Source organism: Macrobrachium rosenbergii, chromosome 14 (genome assembly GCF_040412425.1).
Source record: "Macrobrachium rosenbergii isolate ZJJX-2024 chromosome 14, ASM4041242v1, whole genome shotgun sequence".
Lineage (NCBI taxonomy): Eukaryota > Metazoa > Arthropoda > Malacostraca > Decapoda > Palaemonidae > Macrobrachium > Macrobrachium rosenbergii.
This window is the reverse complement of record NC_089754.1, coordinates 39,433,064-39,456,969: the sequence shown is the minus strand read 5'-3', so window position 1 is coordinate 39,456,969 and position 23,906 is coordinate 39,433,064. Positions and strand designations below refer to the sequence as shown.

The 23,906-nt window shown below is 36.2% G+C and overlaps 1 protein-coding gene across 1 annotated transcript in view; it reads right to left on the bottom strand.

Annotated features, from left to right (window-relative positions):
* Positions 1–23,906, bottom strand: part of LOC136845967 (neuronal calcium sensor 1-like) — a 248,609-nt gene that overhangs the window by 12,385 nt on the left and 212,318 nt on the right. Inside the window, exons 3-4 of the mRNA XM_067116514.1 lie at positions 5,302–5,371; positions 222–292 (exon numbers count right to left, since the gene is read on the bottom strand). Of these exons, the coding sequence (XP_066972615.1) occupies positions 222–292; positions 5,302–5,371 (141 nt within the window). The remainder of the gene's footprint in view (positions 1–221; positions 293–5,301; positions 5,372–23,906) is intronic.

Genomic DNA, 23,906 nt, shown 5'->3' with positions numbered 1-23,906 from the left:
ATCAGAGACATATTGACGTTTCGAGCTTAGGAAATCCTTTCCAGTGTCAGAATATCATTGCTACGAAGAGCAAAAATGCAGACTGGAAAGTAAAGACAAAACTAGACCAGGGAAGACAATTAAAGGCTACAACACCAACAACAGCACTAATGCTACGAAAAATGGAAACACTTAGAAAGAAAGATTAAGATTTTTAATATCTAGTGATAAAGCATACTGACCTCGAAGCTAATCTGGCCGTGGTTGTTCTGCTTGAACGTGTTGAAGACGTAGTGGGCGTAGTGGGTTGCGTCTGGAAATACGAAGAGAATCTATTACTAAGGGAATTATTTACAGAGTTTTTAAGGATATAAATGATTCCATATGCGATGAACACACTGTTATGCGTCTCAATATAATACAGACAAGAGATTGTACTCATAATTTTTTGTATAAATTGCGAAAATCACACTACATATATAATTTGTTGCTCAAATTACCAAAGTCACGAAATGCTAATGCAACAAAAAATATTTGCTAAATGAATTAAATATCAGTTAGGCACACAAAGCCAGGGCACATTGTCAATACTTGCGCTACATAAAAAATGCGCTGATGCAAAACTATAAAAAATATTGTTGTTGTAATTCACTTCACCTAGAATGCCATATTAATGTAAACCATCCAAGAGAAATACAATACAAATGTGCGATAAGACGTTACACTAAAAACATATAACTAAATATAAATGTCATTTTAAAAATCTAGCGTGCTTTCTCTAGATATGGACGATGAGTTTAGCTTTGAAAAATGCAATACGTCTCCTTTGTAGTGTAACAGAGGGTTTTCTGTCGAGACGACATTTGAATTATTCAGCAAATCAATAGCTATGCAGTGGCTGGACATTCAGGTGCGAGAATGTCTGGACTCAGTCCTCCTAACTAAGTCATTTAATCCGGAGCTTTAAAAAGGTATGCATTGTAAATTACACATCAGATACTATTAAAGGAAATGAATTATGGTATGCAATCTAAATAAAAGCGTATGAACTTAGTATCATAAGAATATTTGATGTAATTGAAAAACCAGTTATCCTAAATTACAATAATTTATCAGAGTTAGATATTTTGATGGACAAAACACAGGTCTTTTCTTCCAGGATAAAACCTGGTACCTTCAAATTTTCCTGCCTTTATTCCTGAACATATTTAAAACAAATACATAAAGAATCATCACACCTAAGTAGCTAATATACTTCTGTTCTTGAGAACTACTCAACAGCTCTATCGCTTACCAACGCACACCATCCATTTGAACCAGAATTGAAGTTTCCATTCACAGAAACTTGACATTTAAATCAACAAAAATCAGGTGATGGTGGCAAAGAGGACTAATAGTAATTATTCCACGGCTTTCTTTACCCAAGACCTTGGTGTGATGATGAGTGCACTAACTCTTCAGGCTCTTTTATGCTTTCATTCCGCTGAATTTCAGGTTGTATGGAAATAGTGTTAAACTAAGGCTTTTAGGGTCTAAATTCCACTGTAAAATTTGAATACTTATGTTAAACCAAATCAGTTTCTTTTACCTAAAACATCAGATCTCACTCAAAACTGGTCCTTCCATAATGGTACTATTTCAGTTTCTATTTGGCTGTTTCGGGCTCTCTATAAAATATGATCTGTTTCCGTCAATTTTTAGTGATTCTCTTTAAAAGCAGGGTAAGAATTATAAGTTTGATAATATGTTCTCTAGACTGAACTTCCAACAATTTTCAGTTGATTCTTGGTCAATACATATCTTTAATTCTCTTTCTTCAAATATAATTTAAAGTTTTTAACTTTAAAATTCCCTAATGTCCACCTTCTTGAGGACTGTCAATTACTGTTCAAGAAAATGCATGTATCACACCGTGTTATCAGCTATTTACCTTTCATCTATACTCTTAATCTGGCTATCCTCACTCAGGTTCTTTGCCTTTTCCGAGACAATTTCAAGGCCTCTGAAAGGGTTTTGCCATTAGGCTAAGACAAACTCCGTCTAGGCCTCTCTACATCCTCTATACTTACTGTAGTATCCGTCCTTGTCAACCTTACTGCACGCTCAACTTTCCTTATCTGATGCGGGAACTCAGAGATCTGTTCTTTCATATAATCTTTTCACATCATCATTAAGCACTCGAGTGCATACAATTTTACGATCGCATATCCTTCTTTCCTTGCAAGCACCAATCTTCCGAAAATGATTCTCTTTAGTTAACAGTGCTCGAATATCGGGGTAATACCTCGACCACAGATGACATATTGTTTCAGGGTTTAAATGACAAAAATTGCTCTTTCTCCCTTGATGATATTAACGTTACCGAAATGTAAGGAATGTTCAAATTAAACTCTTCGGCAAAATTTTACCGTGACTCTATAATTAACCGTTTACGCTCAGGCAGAATTTTCCAAAAGTTCTTCCATGGTACAAAAGATTCGTTCTTGGGAAATCATCGAACAAATCCTCTCTCTCTCTCTCCCTCTCGTTTCAACGTCATTTCTCAATCAAGTTATATGTTGGAAAACGATAAAATGACATCACAAATTAATCAGCAGAAGTTATTTTTCTACCAAGTTTAATATGATCAAACGATGAAATAACATCACATATTAATATATTAAACCTTAAAAAAACTGTATATGAACTAAATTTCAAAGAATATCTAACACTCAGCAGGAAACAACTTCTGCGAAACGTTTCCCATACAGGAATCGGCATTCATCGCTCAAATTCTCTGAAATATCAATATTCCGGTAAGAGGAAACTGCATGTTTCTAAATATCGCTGCCTGCCACGACCAGAATCCTCTTCTTTTATACGATTTTCTGAATCCTGTTCTCATCCAGTTTGTGGATATAGCTAGAAAAAAAAATAGGCTTCTTTGTATCGATAACAAAGAAACAAATCAGTAAGTAGATTACGAAAGAGCAGACTAACATTAGTGTTGAATGGTGTATAATTTAAAACTTGAATCTTGACTAAGTTTAACAAACGAAAAAAAAAAAAAAATCAGAGGAAAGATGAATGATAAACTCACCTGGAAACAATCAAATGGATGCTTTTGTACGAAAGCAAATTCACTAGGCGACCAATTATAAAGTGGGGTTTAATGACTCTGTTACCTAATCCACAAAAACTAGGTACTTAACGAAAGGTATTACTATCTGTGGTGTTCAGAGAGCATAAGACCTGGTCACCAGGAAAGTAACACCTATAAAAATCACTCTAAACTTATTGGTTTTATATCTTTATTCATTCTTAAAACATTTGCCTCTGCTAATATCTATGGCAGTATCTTTACAGAAAACATAACCCGCCATTACAATAATCTCTCATTACCAGTGAGTGCTAATAGAACCTTTATTATGAATTCATATGCTTAGTATCCGGCACTCCAGTTTCCATTTCTTCCTAAATCATTCATAGGTTTACTGATGAACGAAGGGAACGGCGACTTAAAATTGTAACGGTCTGAACTGTGAGCTTATTGAAATGGAATGGAACTAGAGAATGAAAGATTAGACTGAAATGAACACATTAAAACGAACACATTACGAAAGAATGCTCTAAAAGCGAAGAACAATAAAAAAATAAAAAAAAACACTGGAATAAGAGACGGGGAGGCTTCAGATCGATAAATGATTATTTCCACAACGACAATGATCACTGACACTACTTACCTGAAGCAAATTTTCATTGTTCGCAATACCAAACAAGCTTCCAGAGTAAAAACCCCGTTTTGTGAAATACGAGGAAAATAAAATATCAGTAGACGACTTGAAAAATGAATGTCAGCATACAAACTGCAACGCAAGCCATAACAACGAAGAACAACGGCGCATGTCCTAGAGTGCATTTCTTCTCAGTTTTTGAGCATCGGCACAAATAAAACTACCAGGGAAAACCTTTCCATTGTCCTCACGAATTCAGTATTTTTATGATAGCTTGTTATTCATGTGAACTTGAGCAATATAGGATTACCTTCAGCTATCAAAACAACTGCGCCCTACGGCAATGTGAGACCGAAGATACGGAGGACTGAATAGAAATTTTCATGCAAAGCCAGGTTTCAAGCGAAGCTTGAAATTTAAATGGGTTTACCTGTCGTGTTTGAGAAACAGCAGCACCAGAGAGAGAGAGAGAGAGAGAGAGAGAGAGAGAGAGAGAGAGAGAGAGAGAGAGAGAGAGAGCTGTCAAGATATAATTATTGTTCAAGTTCAATACTATCAAAGAGGATTTAATCAAATGGAAATCATATGGTAATAACTGCATAAAGCTCTGCGTGCAACACTTGTTTTCTCTATTTCAAACAAAAAATCACAAGCCGGATTTAACAGGAAATAATTGAATCCCTGAAATATGGTACATAAATCACATATCTGCCTGGACACAATTACCCTGAAATACGGATATCCTCGAGGGCACACGTATTTAAACTCAATACCATTTCATTTCCAGGCGATAAAAGATAATGCGTTTAAACTTTCACATAAATTTAAAGCTTCCTTGTGTATACGTGACTGGAAAGTATATGTACAGTACATGTGTGTTTATAGAAGATTTAAGGGTTATAGAAACACGATAGTTATGTTTATGATTAAATGAATAGCACCATTTTTCAGGACATAAAAACTGACTACCTACTACACTGAATTCAAGGTACAAAATATGACTAATTTCATTCGATGTAAACTGTGTCACTACGACGAACAGATGGATACCATCGCATCCGCAAGACATATTTTACATCGGTATTGCAAAAATGTAATAAAGGAGAGAAAAGTCCGAACGAAGTAAATAACAAGGTAAAGCTTACGTGTTGCCATGGTTACGCACTGGAGAGAGAGAGAGAGAGAGAGAGAGAGAGAGAGAGAGAGAGAGAGAGAGAGAGAGAGGAGTTTCTGCGTTGCATCGCCCACCCTCTCGCTATCGCCGTCTGCCATGCGATACGGAAATAAAGGAAAATAAGAAGATGCTTCGCAGAACTGAAACTACTATCGATTATCAGCATTAGTGTACAGAGAGCAACGACCTTGTTCTGTACATGGTGTCTTATAACGACTCACAACCAGCAGCTAGGGAACACCAAGATAGTGAACACACAGCGACATATTACAAGAAAGGAGTGGAGTGTTCAGTTTAACTGCAATAATAAAGTAATAAAACTAATTCTTTTGCTACAAACCTAAATACATTCATGTATCATGAAACTCCCACGGAAGAGAGACTTAAGGGAAATTACAAAAAATATAATATTAATATCTTGTGTGATTAACTCACCTCCTTGAGGAAAGAACTGAGAGAAGATATCTTTGAAACCCTCCTCGTCCACCATTCCCGTTGGACATTCCTGTAAAAGGAAATTAGAATATTTAATATACTAATTTCAAAGAAAACTATCTTTTTTTCATTACACGAACCAATTCTACGAGTAAATTGTTCATGATAATGATTTCATGCGTATAATCTTGGGTTATATTGGGTATAAATGACTATATTTATCATTTGTTCACGACGTTGGGAAAAAAATGTAAAATATTTATCCCCAAATACAGCAATGGTTTGAGAGAGAGAGAGAGAGAGAGAGAGAGAGAGAGAGAGAGAGAGAGAGAGAGAGAGAGAGAGATTGGGAAAAAAATGTAAAATATTTATCCCCAAATACAGGTTTGAGAGAGAGAGAGAGAGAGAGAGAGGAGAAGAGAGAGAGGGATATAGGAGAAGAAAGAATAAGAAAAGAATATGAATTAATTAAATTCGTAAAATGCCAGCATCCGAATTATGCAAATGTGACACAATGTCTAGCTGCTTAGTAATTTATGCCTGTGTGTGACACTTTAGAGACATCTTCGTGGGATATTATGGAGGCTGGTCAGAAACTGTAAAACTGACTTAGGTCGTCAAGTTCTTTGGCCTCACTATGCAAAATTTGTATTATTTTCGTTCGTCACGTTGCCTAGATTGGTTGTCATCTTTCCTAAAAGAGGTTCATAAATTTTTTTGTTTGTTTAATACGAATAATAAGTATAACTTCATTAATCTAATAACCCTTCAAAACAGAAACAGGAGGCCAAAATACTTCCGAGGAAAACAAAGTAAATGTATTAGACAACCCAGAACCTAGATTTTTCAATTTACAATTTTGTTTCCTCTCATTCTTAAGAAAAACCTGAAAGTTCCCAAACCCAAATACAAACGCTGCTGTCACTCCCTGAGAGCAACAGCTGCAAGCGCTGGGCAACAGGTGCTACTGCTATGCAAGGATGCCGCAACTGTGCCTGTTGCTTCAGGCACAACAATGAGACAACCTGCAATTGTATAATGTCATTGGTCAGTCACACAACTTGAGCACTCGCTACTCAGTTTACTGGCTTCTCGGCCTCAATATAACCTATTGCAGCTTACATCAGATTGACATGGTTTGTTGTATGTTTCCGTAACGTTCAGTGACTCATAAGGCTAGGTCATTAACCATACGATGAATTATCCACTTTTAGTAACGGCTTGAGACCGTCTTGAGTATATAGATATAATAAAGTTCTGAGAATCATTAGTATACACGAATTCTGTTCGGCAAGGAGGAAACTGAAAATACATTAGAAGATTCGAGTAATTTACACATATCTTTTCAACTTCTTTTTATTTGTAGAACTTTCTATTCTGTGATGAGAATATCAAATCGCTTTAAATAAGATCTATACTTATGTGTATTATAAGTAAATAAATAAAAGAAAGACTCTTCCATATCGAGTATTCTAAACAAGATGATGGCTCCTCAGTAGCAGAAATTCTGAACGAATTCTAGGGAAATTCTAACTTAAGAATTTGAGTTCCTTTCACAGGAAGAAATCCTTTTCGTTGCCCCAGACAGCCACAAAGCTCATTTAAGTCTTCATTACTACATCATCTCTGAAATAGCCATCAAAGATTCCTCCTCCACTTCAGCCTTTATATAGTGTCCCGATCAGCAAAGTAAAGCTGATTTGGCTGACCACCAGTAAAAGTAACATGATTGCTACGCCGGTTTCTCGATTTAAAAAGTTATCAACATTCGGCTCCGTCATTTTTTCCATGGGTGACCATCACTGAATGTCAGACGAAGTTGAAACACGGCTCTCGTGGACCGTCAGTGGGGTCTGTGAATACAAACCTCAGCCCGAATATCATCAAAGTTCTTGCTGTGCATACAGAGGATTAATGGACTTTGTATCAGACGCTGGGAGTCTGATGAGAGAGTGACAGTACTCTTCAAGGAGGCTTTACAAGTTACAAGAGTGAGGGCATTATCTGGTGATGACATAGGAGCTAATGAAAGACCTGGAATCGTAAAGCTTTTTTGTTTTATGTAAGTCATAAGGTACGTCCACTTCAGTTAAGAATTTAATAAATTTTCTGCTCCCTTAAATTACATATCTGAAGTTTTAAGAAGACTTTTCTGGGTAAACAAGGAGCGTGCCGTCTAAAAGAGCAGAGCGCAATGCAGATAAAAATACAGATCTTGGTGCTGATAAAGGAATATAAAATATTTATCATCAATAACAACTACGTTCATAACGTTAATAGCAAGTACTCGAAATTCTAAAAAAAAAAAAAAAAACTCTTTACAAAAGAAAAGCACTATCAAAGATGAATTTCCTGAAAAAAAAAAAAAAAATCGGATCAAGACTGTTTTTGTAAATATTCCTAAAAACACTTTTACATGCTTGCTTTAGTAGAATTATTTCTTTTAAAATATCTTGAAAACTTGACTTTCTTGACGACTGTCAAACAAAAAAACGATTAACTCAAACTCTTATAAATCCTTTTTTAAAAATTCTCTTACAATAAGGTCTCATAAAAATACTCAAAAAGATATTCACATTTTGAGCAAATGTATTCCTTAGAATTACGAAAGTTTACAATAAATCCCAAACCTCTCTAAAAGAAAGTTTGCACTGAAATTAAAATGTTTTCAATTAATTAATTTCTTTAAAAAATGCCCTTGCTGGCTCTGGCTCTAAAACCGTAAAAGAAATAAGGCTCGCAAAAACCAGGATCCCTACAGGGCAAAACGTTTCTCTGAAAAAAAAAAAAAATCCACAAAAGCCCAAATGCTCTTCATAAATTTGTAACAATTAGGGGATGAAAAAGGTAACTGTTTCCCCTGTACCGATTTCGGACCCCTCCGGTTTTCAAACTAAGCTTTTTCCTTTCTCTTGTTCTCTTATTTCTTTAATTCTGCCTCACACACACACACACACACACATACATTTGTAAAGATTTGTTTTAAAAGTACCAATGTCAAATTCCTCAAGTTTCAGAAACTCCACATAAATACAAGAAAAACTTCCATTTTATTGAAAGCACTGTCAATTACCAACAAAAAGCTCTGACGAAAGAGGAGGGTTGAATGTCAACTGAGAGAGAGAGAGAGAGAGAGAGAGAGAGAGAGAGAGAGAGAGAGAGAGAGAGAGAGAGAGAGGCCTTTATGAAACATAAAACTTACAACAATCATTAGGTCTTTGGGGTGAGCTGCAATGATTGCCCACGAGTTTGTAAAGCCAACAGAATAAATAGGTTTGGCTAAACACGGAATATTTAATATAAACAAAACTTCTAAGACAATGCACATTACCAAATGCCCTTGGTGAGGACTAGGGTGAGTCGTTAGTTATTACTCTACTAACCAGTCGCAACAATGATCAATTTAAATATCACAGAATTAACTATCTTGCATTAAGAATAAGGATATTTTTTTATTACTTTATCACCCAGACGCAACAATGATCAAGTTGTATATATAAGAATTACCAATCTTCCACCAAGGGCGCTCCTAGCATTTTTTTTTTTTTTGAAGACGGGAAAAATCTCCATCTTCAGGCTCAAGGTCATAAATCCTTATACTCGCACTAAACCAGACAAGCATAAAAAAAGACAACCCTAAAATAAAAAAAAAAGAAAAAAAATAGCTTCTCTCGTTAACCTTTATCTCCTCTAGTCTTTTTTTTTCAGTCTCGGATCATGAGAGAAAAGTAGTGTAAGGATAGAAAAAAGCCAGTTACTCTTTCTCTTCTGTGTTGGCTTCCGGGTTTCATTATGACTCAATGACCCTGGGATTTTTTTTATTTTTTTTTAGGAGGCAAGAGCGTTAACCACGCATTTAACCTATCCTCTTTTAAGAGGAGTCTTATAGCCAATGATCAGCACCTACGACAGGCTTGATGGTAAGTAAAAATAACGCACAATTTATTTTTAGTTTTTGGAATTCCTTAAATACCATTCCACATGACGAAATTGCTTCCTTCGAAAATTTGCGTTCAGGCACTTTATAAATTTTGTCTGCATTAAGGCAACTTCAGCATAGGTTGCTTTGACAGGGAATGGTGTCCATTCCTCGGTAGCACTATGCTTACTAGAATTATTTTATACACACACATATACATATATATATATACACACACACACACACACACACACACATACATATATATATATATATATATATATATATATATATATATATATATATATATATATATATATATATATATATATATACACATTTATATATATCTTCTATGTACATATATGCATGGAGCGATTCTTTGATGATTTTATTACAGTTCTGACCCTCGCTTTGTCATTTAAATGCTTTATAAACGCCTGGATATAGCATTCTTTTGTTGTTACTTCCACAGTGGGATAAAAGCTTCTAACTTGCAACTGGCTTGTTGAGTTATACAGAAAGTATAAAATCTAATTCAACATATAAATATGAAACAAATGTTAGAATTTAATTAAAATGACTACCTTTTAACATTTGATAGCTTTTACATAATAAACTCATGTTAGGTATTTCCTAAAAAAATTGGTGCTTAACTGACCTCCTTTACTTCGAGTATCTTTTGTCAAGTATCGCAAAATATTCCTTCCTCCTCAAAAACGGCAAATAAAAGCATTAGCTATGGTATTTGAGAGAGAGAGAGAGAGAGAGAGAGAGAGAGAGAGAGAGAGTGTTGAATACCAACGAAGTCACAGCAACAATGCGAATAAGTCGAAAGCCAATTTTTCCACTTCAACAAGGAGGACAATGAAAAATATTAGTCTTGGAAAACTTGTGATCTAACGATGTTGGAGTTAATGAGGCTTGTTCTTCGTAAATGGGAGAGAATGAGGATAAATGCTGACATTTAGTAATTACTAATAACTGAGTGCAGACAAAAGGCCTTCAAACAATAAAGGCAGAAAATTAGAAAATGAATTCAGCTTTTTATTTTGAGATACAACTTTATGTTATGAGAATGTATGTCACGAACTAATTTCTCTCTCGGTTATACTTTGGAATGCGCAACTTTAAATTAACTTTATAATTAGTCATATTCAAAGACAGTTACGAATTAAGAACTTATGCAATCTTGTCAGTTCAAATCTTGGACAAAAGTGGAGGTTGAAGCCCTGGCTTTTAAAAGATCTACAAGTTATTGGAACTTTCATTAAACAATATCTGTCTAGCTAAAAGTGATAACTGGTTATGCAGTAGCCCCGAAAGACAGTATAAATAACAGAGTCTAAATAACAACAACGTAAATGGCAAAAAACAATGTTTAAATTAGGGATACTTTTTGTTTTTTGTTATGATGACTGCATCAAATCGCCCTCTGAAGTCTCTCTCCCGAACACTCATCGAAATAAACCTTTAATAATCAACTTGTAAGTTTACACGTTCTAAGATATGATGAAAAATTCAATAAACAGCAAAGTAACTACCTAAAACTCGTTTGATTTCTCTTAATCTTTGTTCTCCCTTGTTACTAAAGAAGACGTTATAATACACACACACACACACACACACACACACATATATATATATATATGTATTACACATATGTATGTATTTATATATATATATATATATATATATATATATATATATATATATATATATATATATATATATATATATATATATATATATATATATATATATATATATATATATATATATATATATATATATATATATATAAAGGCATTTCATCGCTCCTGAACCCATTTAAAGATAAAACAAAAGGGCCATTCTTCACAGAATCATAAAAATAAGGAAACCTGACTCAAAATCATATATGATGACCATCACTTTTTTTTATCAAGCGTCCAAGTAACAATAATAATAATAATAATAATAATAATAATAATAATAATAATAATAATAATAATAATAATAATAATAATAACAGTAACATTGCAACTATTATTCTACTAGTCGTAGCTTGCTATCCTCTTAACATAGTCAGCTTACAGAATCGATGTCTTGGCCACCAAAAAACGCCAAGATTCTTATTTTTTCCCTTAGAGACTCTCTCTCATCTCTTAGACGGAGATTACTGGAGAAGCTCGAGATTCTGGCTTATGTCACTAATATTCCCAGGAAGTAGATTCCTACAATGGTCGGATTTGTCCGTCTGGGATTTTTTTTTTGTCATGATAAAAAGATGAACGAATCTCTTAAGTAATATAAGACGGTTTGGATTCCTGAATGAACGAATATCTTATTAAGGTATACAGATAAAAAACTAGAAATAAACAGGTAATAGCATAGCCGGAATAGATAAATCCTAACCACATAAGCACAAGTAATAGCCCTTGAAGGCTCCACGCAACAATGATAATAATAAAATAATAATCACAGCACCAAAAAGAAAAAATAATTGTTGATGATATTATTTTGATTTACACTCATTAGCTTGGTATTACTCAATATCTGTACTACTACTAAAACCACTACCATTACTATTCAAATTTACTATTCGTTTCAACACCAAAACCCTCTTGGAAACTCGATTCTGCAAGAACTTTCATAGGAAAAAGTTCCCTTCGGGGTACTCATCTGATAATTACACAGAAACTTTCAATATTTGAGAAAATGGAACTTTTATTTTTGTCTGCTGAAGAACGGAAATCTATCTCGACGACTACGGTGATTTATAACACTAATACAAATTTCTCCCCCTTTACTGTCAGTTTCTGCCTCTTCCCCTTTACTGACAGTTTCTGCCCCTCCCCCTTTACTGACAGTTTCTGCCTCTCCCCCTTTATTGTCAGTTTCTGCCTCTCCCCCTTTGCTGACAGTTTCTGCCTCTCCCCTTTTACTGACAGTTTCTGCCCCTCCTTTATTGTCAGTTTCCCTCCTTTACTGACAGTTTCTGCCTCTCCCCCTTTATTGTCAGTTTCTGCCTCTCCCCTTTTACTGACAGTTTCTGCCTCTCCCCATTTACTGACAGTTTCTGCCCCTCCCCCTTTACTGACAGTTTCTGCCTCTCCCCCTTTATTGTCAGTTTCTGCCTCTCCCCTTTTACTGAGAGTTTCTGCCTCTCCCCTTTTACTGACAGTTTCTGCCCCTCCCCCTTTACTGACAGTTTCTGCCTCTCCCCCTTTATTGTCAGTTTCTGCCTCTCCCCCTTTACTGAGAGTTTCTGCCTCTCCCCATTTACTGACAGTTTCTGCCCCTCCCCTTTACTGACAGTTTCTGCCTCTCCCCTTATTGTCAGTTTCTGCCTCTCCCCTTTTACTGAGAGTTTCTGCCTCTCCCCTTTTACTGACAGTTTCTGCCCCTCCCCCTTTACTGACAGTTTCTGCCTCTCCCCCTTTATTGTCAGTTTCTGCCTCTCCCCTTTTACTGAGAGTTTCTGCCTCTCCCCTTTTACTGACAGTTTCTGCCTCTCCCCTTTTACTGAGAGTTTCTGCCTCTCCCCTTTTACTGACAGTTTCTGCCTCTCCCCTTTTACTGACAGTTTCTGCCTCTCCCCTTTACTGACAGTTTCTGCCTCTCCCCCTTTATTGTCAGTTTCTGCCTCTCCCCTTTTACTGAGAGTTTCTGCCTCTCCCCTTTTACTGACAGTTTCTGCCTCTCCCCATTTACTGACAGTTTCTGCCTCAATTCACTTTCCTTAAATTTTGACAAAAAAAAAAAAAAAAAAAACTGCCCTTTCTTTCCTTCCTTCTTTTTTTTCTTGAGATCAGCCGAATTAAGTGCCAGATGAGGGAACTAAGTACAGAAAAAAATGCTCATCCCTAATTAGCCACAGAGGACCTTTTCTTCCCGAAGGGTGTGTTAGCAATGTCTTTTAAATGCTGAGGTCGATGCAGCATTTTCAAAGTTTTGTCAAGAACTGTCTTAAAATGTCCAATGTAGCTACATTACTTTTTCTCCAAACAGCAAATTTGTAATGTTAGTGAGTACTGTTGTTTCAAAGCAGTTTATAATACTAAACCACTACTTTTAATAAAAAAAATAAAAACTTCTCGTCTTCCCATGAACAGGAAATTATTTTATGCACTGAGAACAACGTCTACTTCAAGGAACTGAGAAATACAAATCCTTTTCATCACCAACGAACAGATACCAGTTCCAGGAAATGGAGTCTAGGTACTCCTTTCGATTACCAGGGAACAGCGTTCTTACCGCACACAAAACATAATAATTTATTCAAGAAAAATGCGGACATCATAATAGAGTAAAAAATCTGGTACTAAATTAATGTAAGGAAAATATCTGAATTAATATAAAGAAAATATCTGACTTCCTGTCAGAGTTTATTCTATTTTGTTGCCTGCAGCTTCAGAAACCAGTTCTCCCGAATGATAATATTTGCTTCCTCACGCTCTAATGATGAGGCTGAATTCAGTAACTCGGAAAAGTAAACAGCGAGACAATAGGCTGCAGTTGCTATGACAAGATAAAACAAAAGCAAAAGTCTGGGACAAAAAAAAAAAAAAATTATGGATCACACAAGTACGCTAACAGCTTTTCGAAAATTAGAAGTTGAAGCACAACTTGCGAATGAAGAAACAATGACAAGATATTTTCATGGAATTTTACAGAATTTACTGAAATTCTGGGAGTTGTTTGGCTCGTAAAAGAGTAGAAGAGAGAATGCATCATCAATACTATGACTAATTTCTCTTTTTCAAAGCAAAATGCTACTTCATCTTTTATCATCCAAAACAACAACCTGTTTTTAAAAAATTTTTCTTGGTCTTTCAAAACATCAGGTTTCCCTTTAACTTTCAAAACAACATCCTGTTTTCTTTTGACCTAGCGGAACAACCTTCAAATATATCTTTATTTTAACTTTCAAAACAACTGTCTACTTTTGTCTTATCCTTCAAAACAAACTCCTGTTTCTTCCTGGTCTTTCTTGATAGCTTTTCACTTTCTCATTATCTTACGTAAAAATTTCTTGCTTTCCTTATATTTTTTAAAACAACCTACGTCTGTTCCTGTGTGTGTGTGTGTGTGTGAGAGAGAGAGAGAGAGAGAGAGAGAGAGAGAGAGAGAGAGAGAGAGAGAGAGAGAGAGTTACAGGCTTCAGAATAGCATATGCATGAATTAAAGTTTTTTACTATCACACATTAATTAGTTATAACCGAGAGAGAGAGAGAGAGAGAGAGAGAGAGAGAGAGAGAGAGAGAGAGAGAGAGAGAGAGAGAGAGAGAGAGAGAGAGAGAGGCTTCAGAGAGAGAGAGAGAGTTACAGCATATGCATGATGAATTAAAGTTTTTACTATCACACAATAATTAGTCATAACAGAGAGAGAGAGAGAGAGAGAGAGAGAGAGAGAGAGAGAGAGAGAGAGAGAGAGAGAGAGAGAGAGAATATGGAGTAGAGCTGCAGACTTCAGAATAGCATATGCATGAATTAGTTTGTTAGTATCACACAATAATTCTGTATGAGAGAGAGAGAGAGAGAGAGAGAGAGAGAGAGAGAGAGAGAGAGAGAGAGAGAGAGAGAGAGAGAGTATGGAGTAGAGTTGCAGACTTCAGAATTAAAGTTTTTCACTATCACACAATAATTAGCCATAATTGTATGAGAGAGAGAGAGAGAGAGAGAGAGAGAGAGAGAGAGAGAGAGGGGGGCAGGACTCCCAACCCAGAGTCCCCCGAAGGAACGGGTAACTCGACGTCGCTTCCTGAATGATAATGAGTAATCCTCCAGGAAACACAAATTACTCGCCCGAACTAAAGCGTATCCCGGCTACGAGCCCATAACATTAATCTGGAGTCGTGATATGAGTTTAAACTTGTTACTGCTGTTGCGCCGAATCATTTCCTAGAGAGAGAGAGAGAGAGAGAGAGAGAGAGAGAGAGAGAGAGAGAGAGAGAGAGAGAGAGAGAGTACGGAGTCAAGTTGCAGACTTCAGAATATCATATTCATGAATTAAAGCTTACTACTACTACCACCACCTAATAATGAGTCATATCTGTGTGTGTGTGTGTGAGAGAGAGAGAGAGAGAGAGAGAGAGAGAGAGAGAGAGAGAGAGAGAGAGAGAGAGAGAGTTTGACTAATCTGAATATCATATTCATGAAGGCAAGTATATAAACGCTACAGTTATTATCCACATGAGATAGAGAGAGAGAGAGAGAGAGAGAGAGAGAGAGAGAGAGAGAGAGAGAGAGAGAGAGAGAGTACGGAGTCGAGTTGCAGACGTCAGAATATCATATTCATGAATTAAAGTTTATTACTACTACAACCACCTAACAATGAGTAATATCTGCTTTGTGTGTGTGTGTGTGTGTGTGTGTGTGTGTGTGTGTGTGTGTGTGAGAGAGAGAGAGAGAGAGAGAGAGAGAGAGAGAGAGAGAGAGAGAGAGAGAGAGAGAGTTTTGAATACTATTTGAATATATTCATGAAGGCAAGTATATAAACGCTACAGTTATTAGCCACATTTGAGAGAGAGAGAGAGAGAGAGAGAGAGAGAGAGAGAGAGAGAGAGAGAGAGAGAGAGAGAGAGAGAGAGAGTTTCGAAACTTGACCTAAAATGACTGATTCACAGTCAAGCGAGAACTAAGGGAATCCGAATAATTAACCTTAACACCAAGTCATTTGCCCATTAAGTCCTGAACTTATCCGAGTTCTACAAAAGACACTTAAGAGACCGACGATTTAAAACGTTCACCTTTCCATTTATCAACTTAATTCAGGACAAACCAGAAGTCGTTATTATTAATTTTTCTTATAATTTTTTTTCACTAGTTCAAATAGGGAGCGGTGTTTAATCATGATTATACATTAATTACTAGATCACCCTCTACGCTGAAATTAAGAAGTGTATTATCATAATTATTTATTTCGTTTTACTGTAGAGAATACATCTTTTTTTTAAAGAGTACTGTGTATCTCCTTTACTTTAATATCTTTTAATTTCGTATCATTTCGAAAGAAAATAAACTCGTTTTCAAGGCGTCTTCTCGTCAAGCTTTTTAAAACAGTGACTAGATCAGGGGTGGTTTTGCCTGTCTGGGTTCTCTCGCAAGATCAAAATGACCTTAAAATTTACACGAATTTCCTCTCCAATCTGTTATCTCCAATGATTTCAATTACCCACGGCTAGCAATTCCCCGAACAATCTCATTTCTCTCATACATATCAATCACAAGCTGGCGATCTCCTTGGGAGATATTTCGATTAAATGTTTAACCGGACAATTTGTTCAAGGTGATTAGAATAATACGTCCAGGATTCGTAATCACAGATGTGGCTGTATTTCTAAAAAAAAGCTTGGTAATTCAATTAAACCACGTCAATCCAAATACAGAGTCGGTGAACTCATTTCGACATGGAAGTATAAGAGAGGCCGATGTAGTACGCTGCCTAATGCCCTTACCTAGCACATTCATGATGGAAAAAAGGAATGAACGATCGACTGATCATTATTGCAATATGACGTCGCAGAAAAAAAGGTCATCGAAGCCAAATGTACGTTATGTCAAGAGCTGCAGCTACAGCGTACAAAGGGAACTTATAGAGGCATAATGCCATTTTTCTCAAGGCAAAATACTTCAGCAGAATTAAATCATAACCATTATGTTTACTTGTAATATTTTGGAGGTATAACCCACTGTAAATGAAAACTAAATGAACTGCCAAAACAAAAATATTTGATAACAAAAAGACGGATCTAAATACAGGGTTAAATGCATATTAAAGTACCTAAACGTACAATATATACATCTCTCCCAAAAACCAAAGAAAACGTGCGATGAGGAAAGGCACACAAGATAAAGAAAACATTAAAATAAAAATAAAGAAAAAGCATAATTACAACGGCAGACTTGATTCAACATCGCTAATGAATTTACGTGTCCCATTCAAACATTAGTCATTTCGCCGAGTCAGACCAGCAGAAGATCACAGGGGCGTTGTAATCAGACTCATCAACAGACATTATGGAAAGCTGACATGTATGCTGGGAACTACCATGAAGAAGGAGTTTTCCCATACAGAAACGGTATGGGGGTCGATCTTACAGTAATGGGCGAAGAGGTAGGTTCCTCAGCTCATTATGCAAACTGTTTATTGGAGGATAGTAAGTACTTAGTTCCATTTCAGTGTCAAAAAGAGAGAACGGTGATAACATTATTCTGCGAGAGAGAGAGAGAGAGAGAGAGAGAGAGAGAGAGAGAGAGAGAGAGAGAGAGAGAGAGAGAGAGAGAGAGAGAGAAATTGTTTTGTAAACCAGGCCTCACAACATCAGCAATACAAAAGTTATATCCATGGAGAGATAGCGAGTTACGTTTTGATAAAACCGGTGTCTAAACAAATATGTTTTACGGCTCACACACAGATACAAAAAACAAAATCCAAATGATGGCCGTGTTCAAAAGAAAAAAAAAAAAAATTTAAATGCTCGCAATTCTGAATTTAGTGAAGGACAAATGACTCGTTTTATCTCAGCCACTTTACCAAGAAATAGATCCCTGTTAATGATATTGCGAAGAACAACTCACATATTTACCGCAATGATTATTCACTGAGCTGTTTAAAGTTCCATAAGAAAAACGTAATCGTTAAAATATGATAAGATATTATAACCATACTCATCCCCTTCCAAATTAAACCTGCATCTTTCACTTTTACTTTCCTTAGAAATAACCATTATGGGGAACAATTATGGTTGATAATTCTGTAACACGCAATATATGTCTGCTTCGATAAATTAGATAAAACTTTTGTTTTAACAGCTGCTTGTCAATTTCGTACACAACAACAAAATTACACGTGCCCAAATTTGGATTTTAGCATTACATCCTAGAAAGAAATATACTGTAGTACTGTAGTACCCCCACATATGCAAAAACTGGTCCCTAAAATTTCAAAACCTAGTTTCAGGAAAAAAAAGGACATGTCCTTCTGACCTTAAAAAAATCGTACCAAATGAAATACAGTACACAGAGGCTTTTGTATCAGCTGTTGGAACCGATGTATGTAATCCCAAGATTCCAGTGGCAGCCGTAGGAAGCCAGTAGCATGAAAAAAAAGCGATGGCATAAAATAAAAGAATTAAAAATGACTTAATAAGGATAAATACTAAATAACTATGACTTGAAAAGAAACAAACGAGCAAACATTTAAGAAGAAAACAAACAAGTAAACAATGCGCCGAAGTTTTTTTCGCTGCAATCAAATTTTCTGTACAGAGTATAATGCTGTATGAAACTCAGCCACGGTCCATGAAACTCCCAGCCGCTTCCCATGAAACTCTCAGCCGCGGCCCATGAAACTTGCAGCCACGGCCCGGTGGTGGCCTGTGTTGTTGGCATCTATAACAGTGCCAGACGCACGATCATGGCTAACTTTAACCATAACTAAAATAAAAACTACTGAGGCTAGAGGGCTGCAATTAGGTATGTTTGATGACTGGAGAGTGGATGATCAACATACCAATTTGCAGCCCTCTAGCCTCAGTAGTTTTTAAGATCTGAGGGCGGAGAGAAAAAGTGCGGCCGGACAGACAAATAACCATCTCAATCGTTTTCTTTTACAGAAAACTCAAAATGGTTCTAATAAGGAGAAACACTAAATAACTATTATTTAAAGAGAAAACAAAATAAAGGTTAAACGAAAAGTGAGGACGATAATTAAAGAGTACCTAAAAAGTGACAAAAATTAAATACCGATTAACTGGAAAAAAGCAAAAAAAAAAAAAAAAAAAAAAACTATATATAAATAGATCCCCGAACTATAAAAGCCAATAATTAACGTTCACCTTTGAGGCAGAAACATCAAACAACGAATGAGAAAAAATTATTATCAAGGTATACAAAAAAAAAAAAAAACAAAATCCTTTTTGGAAAACCCCGCTGGGTTCTCGCTGTATGGAAAGAAATACACGATTTCGAATATACGTCATCTGGATTACGAGGGGGCTTTCGAATTCTTGTCTATTCGCAGTGATAAAACTTGACTGCTTGATAAATTTTTCACAGTATAAGCACAGAGAGAGAGAGAGAGAGAGAGAGAGAGAGAGAGAGAGAGAGAGAGAGAGAGAGAGAGAGAGAGAGAGAGAGAGAGAGAGAGTTAAATAAGAATCAAGCTTGACGGACATAAATTGGTACAACCACTATTACTACTATTGTTATTCTATATTTATTGTAAACTCTGACAGAAGTTTAAGAAATTTTACTTTTCAGCTAAGTTCGAATCCATTTATTCTTCACTAATGGAAATGAACCTCAGTCATGTAACAACAAAAATGAATAAATACATAAATAAATAAATAAATAAACAAATATATAAATAACTAAATAAATAAATAATAAATAAAAGATAAAAAAGGATTTGACTTTCATTTTAAAGTTACAGCTAAGGTTGAAAAAAAAGGAGATATAGGCTGCTATAAATTATACTTTCTTCTGCAGAGGAGCGATTAAATCCACTATCCTTCCTTGTTCAGAAAAGTGAAAGTTACACTAATCTTCCCAATAACACCATTGACTGATTGATCTGATACTGAAAACTGGCCTTTCACTTCACAAGGGTCGCCTACATAATAAAACAAAGACTTTTTGTATGACTTATCTTTGGAACAGTATTTGTCCAGCAATATTTGGCCATCAAGGAAATGCTCAGTTCATATGATTTCTTTTCCCAAGCTATTAGAGTTTCATAAACATTTCGTATCATGTAATAACTGAAATCTGTCCAGTTTTCACACTTAGAACAGCGAAGATCTGTTTCGAGATCAGTTCGCCCGGATATTACCTTGAAGGAAGCGATATATCCACCAGAAATCAACGTAAGGCAAGAGACATAAACACAATGATTTTATCTTCATGAAAAACGTAAATCCGTCTAGTTTTATTCTAGAACGGGAAAGAATCCCTCATAACTTGTTCTTTCTGATACTGGTGAATCCGTAGGGATTTTAACTTTGGGAAAGTGAAAAATCACCGAAATTCTTCCAAGAAAGTCAGTACTTCCATAAATATTGAAGGAGATATCTGAAGACGTGGAATCCACAGATACAAGTTTTCAGAAAGATTTTATTTATACGAACGGCCAGTATGATGGTCATACCTTCAATAATAAAACGAAGACATACGAAATAATTTTCAGAAAATTAATATCTCCGTCAACTTTTGATTTCAAGTGAAATGAAATATCAAAAGTGATTTATAGGAAACCATCGATTTCACGTGAAATGGAGTATCAAAGTGATTTTACAAAGCCATAAACACTATATTTTTAGAACAATGGCAAATCTCCAAAAACTATCTCTACTGAGCAACAACAAACAATATAATCTACCCCAAGTACAATGACAAATCCATAAAATAAAAAGATAAAAATAACTGCAGAACAGAACATCAAATCTATAAAGATTATTTCTCGTCCTGCAAACATCGAAGAGTTGATCCCGACTCCAACGCTCAAGAAATACCAAAGGTAGAGAGAGAGAGAGAGAGAGAGAGAGAGAGAGAGAGAGAGAGAGAGAGAGAGAGAGAGAGAGAGAGAGATGGGTGCAAAGGTGAAGGGTTAAAGGCCATAAAAAAACATGTGTTGGATGATTACAGAACTTCGGAGAAGAACCACGGCTATTCCAAAGGCCCCCATTCCAGACGAAATTTGTCAGCCGAAGACAGAAAGGGTAGAGGGAAAACTGTCACCAGACATAACGCATTAGAATGCAAAGGGCGATGGGAGGGGGAGAGTGATCTTATTTCTGGAGAGGCGGATGATATATGCCCGAGAACACAGAAGGGAATCGAAACATGTCGAAAGACAGAGTGACAGCAATGGGAATGGCAATCTAATCCCTTACCTAGAGAAATGCCTGATGGAGACTAGAACAAGAGAGAGAGAGAGAGAGAGAGAGAGAGAGAGAGAGAGAGAGAGAGAGAGAGAGAGAGAGAGAAAGAGCGAGGAAATCATCCCCAAAAGAAGCAACGAACAAGCCTAGTGAAGGTAAGATGATTATATTTCTGAAAGAAAAAAGAAGTATAAAGTATAAAGCTTGGCGAACTGTCCCAAGAACAGCATACAACAGACATTAGTTCTTTACATTAAACTGTGAAAGAATGAAATGCTTTGGATTTTCAAAACAATTTTCTCGAAAGCCTCTGCAGTAACATAGAATACAGCAGACATTAATTAGTCATATTAAACTTAAACCCTGAGAGACTGAAATTCTTAGGACTTTCAAACCAATTATCTCGAAAACAAATCTTCTCTATTTTAAGATACATGCAAGCACAACACAGGCGTGAAATCAGTGGACATGTTAGGTGTCATGAGTGATGAGAGTCATGGAATAGGATCTTATGCTTTTCCTTCGGGTCAGGAGGATATGGAGGGTAGGGGACCCCTGTCTCCCCACCCCCGCCCCCTCCCCTCACCTGCTTAGGGGCCGTGGAGTGACGGGCGTGTCAGGGAAGGGGCGGGGGTTTACGTTATCAGGTGAGAGCGTTGCCTGGACATATCGCCGCTCACCTGATGGAAAATTCAGAAGGTAGGCCGCTCTCGCCGCTCGCCATTCTCTCCCCTTTCCCCTCCCCCACCGTTCCCCTTTTAAAGAAGATGGAACTGAGACAACAACAGGAAGAGAAAGGGGAGGAGAGAAAGACCAACAGGCGGCGAGATCAAAGATCCAAGACCGAGGCGAAGAAAGGAAGATTTGGGCCTATAAAGAAACGGAGTATTTTTCGGGGAAATTTCTGCTGGACAACGAAATTATCTGAATTTTTTTAATATCTGTCTTCCACCTTAAAAAGAGAGCAAGGAAGGGTCTAATTCAGCGGTAATTATCATTATTACACAATCGTTTTGAATTTTCAATGATAGCCTTCGCTACTTGATAAAATATACACAAGCGCAACCAAAAATTCAGATTATTTACATTTTATATATTGTATATATTTATATATTATATATTATATATATATATATATATATATATATATATATATATATATATATATATATATATATATATATATATATATATATATATATATAGATAGAGAGAGAGAGAGAGAGAGAGAGAGAGAAGAGAGAGAATCCGAGCACTAACGTGGTATCGAACTTTCAGGTCAACAACGCTGATTGGTTAAGAGCGTGTAATTCTTGCATACCTATATTTAGGGGCAAGAGTTTCACACCATGGGTTGGACGTTGATTTATGGAAAATCTCCTGCAGCCATCAACTAAATATAGGGGAGCGCTGCAGATTAAAGAGGGTCTCTCTCTCTCTCTCTGTCCGTTATAAGATTGCTGTTCTTTGACTAATAGACGAATATTCTTGGATTTTCCACAATTCCAACTGGAAGAACAAGCGACAGAAAGCAACAAGATTAAGAGAGAGAGAGAGAGAGAGAGAGAGAGAGAGAGAGAGAGAGAGAGAACATGAAACAAAAGCAAAACAAATAGAAAGAGAGAGAGAGAGAGAGAGAACATGAAACAAAAGCAAAACAAATAGAAAGAGAGAGAGAGAGAGAGAGAGAGAGAGAGAGAGAGATGACCGGCAACTACGAGAGGACCAGCGTTTGCTAATCTAGAACAAAAGAAGAAGGAGAGAATTCTAAAGTGAAACTTAAGTTCTCTGATCTCATTGCGACTCAATGCCACTACCGAGGCCATGATGATCACTAACTAAAATTTTTCAAATTTATTTTTATTTTCGTATTTCATACCCGTGAGCGATGTCAGAAAACTCTCATACACAACAAACAGACGGTTGATAGCCTTATGAAGAACTAACGAGAAACTGACAGTTTTATTCAGAGCTATCGAGAAGCTAACAAACAGATCAACAAACAACAGAGTGACGGCTTTACTTACGCTATCGAGCAAGTACGAAAAGAGATCGGTATATTTACTATATCGAGAATCTAGCATTCAGATACCGCCAACATCAGACTGACAATTCTGTTTTGAGCTCTCGGCAAAAACACTTCGAAATATCTCTCGTCTCCTATTTTTGACGGCCGAAGCACGGGAAAAAATAGGTTGTTAACAACATAAGCACTTCGTTTAAGAAGAGATGGGTGGTTTTGTAACGATTTGTTTCGTATCTGCTGACATGCGACTTTAATTTTTTGTAGTCTAATAGTCTGTTAATTCTCGCTTTTGTTTCTTAGGGTTTTAATTGCATCAATATTTATCCTTATACGATTGCTTATTAACTGTCATATCCCCTAATTTCATTCCTATTCAATGTTAACATTATTTGCTATGTTGACTCCAAAGGAAATTCTAGTAATAAGTTCCAATCTAGATATAATTCAGAGTGAACACACGGTAAGAAAGGGAAGTATACAGTATTATTGTAATTTAGACACACACACACACACACACACATTACATATTACATATATATATATATATATATATATATATATATATATATATATATATATATATATCATGAAGCTACAAATATCGCTTAATATCAAATCCACGCTACCTCGGGAATATCCCCGATGGGGAATTATCACCGAAGGGGAATTTATATGATAAATGGACGTACCTCTCTCCCACGACACAGGACGCGCATCCAGCGAATCCAGTCGACGCTACCACTGAGCTATCAAGAGAGGTCAACGCCGAGTCTGGTTACTCATTTACCCGTCG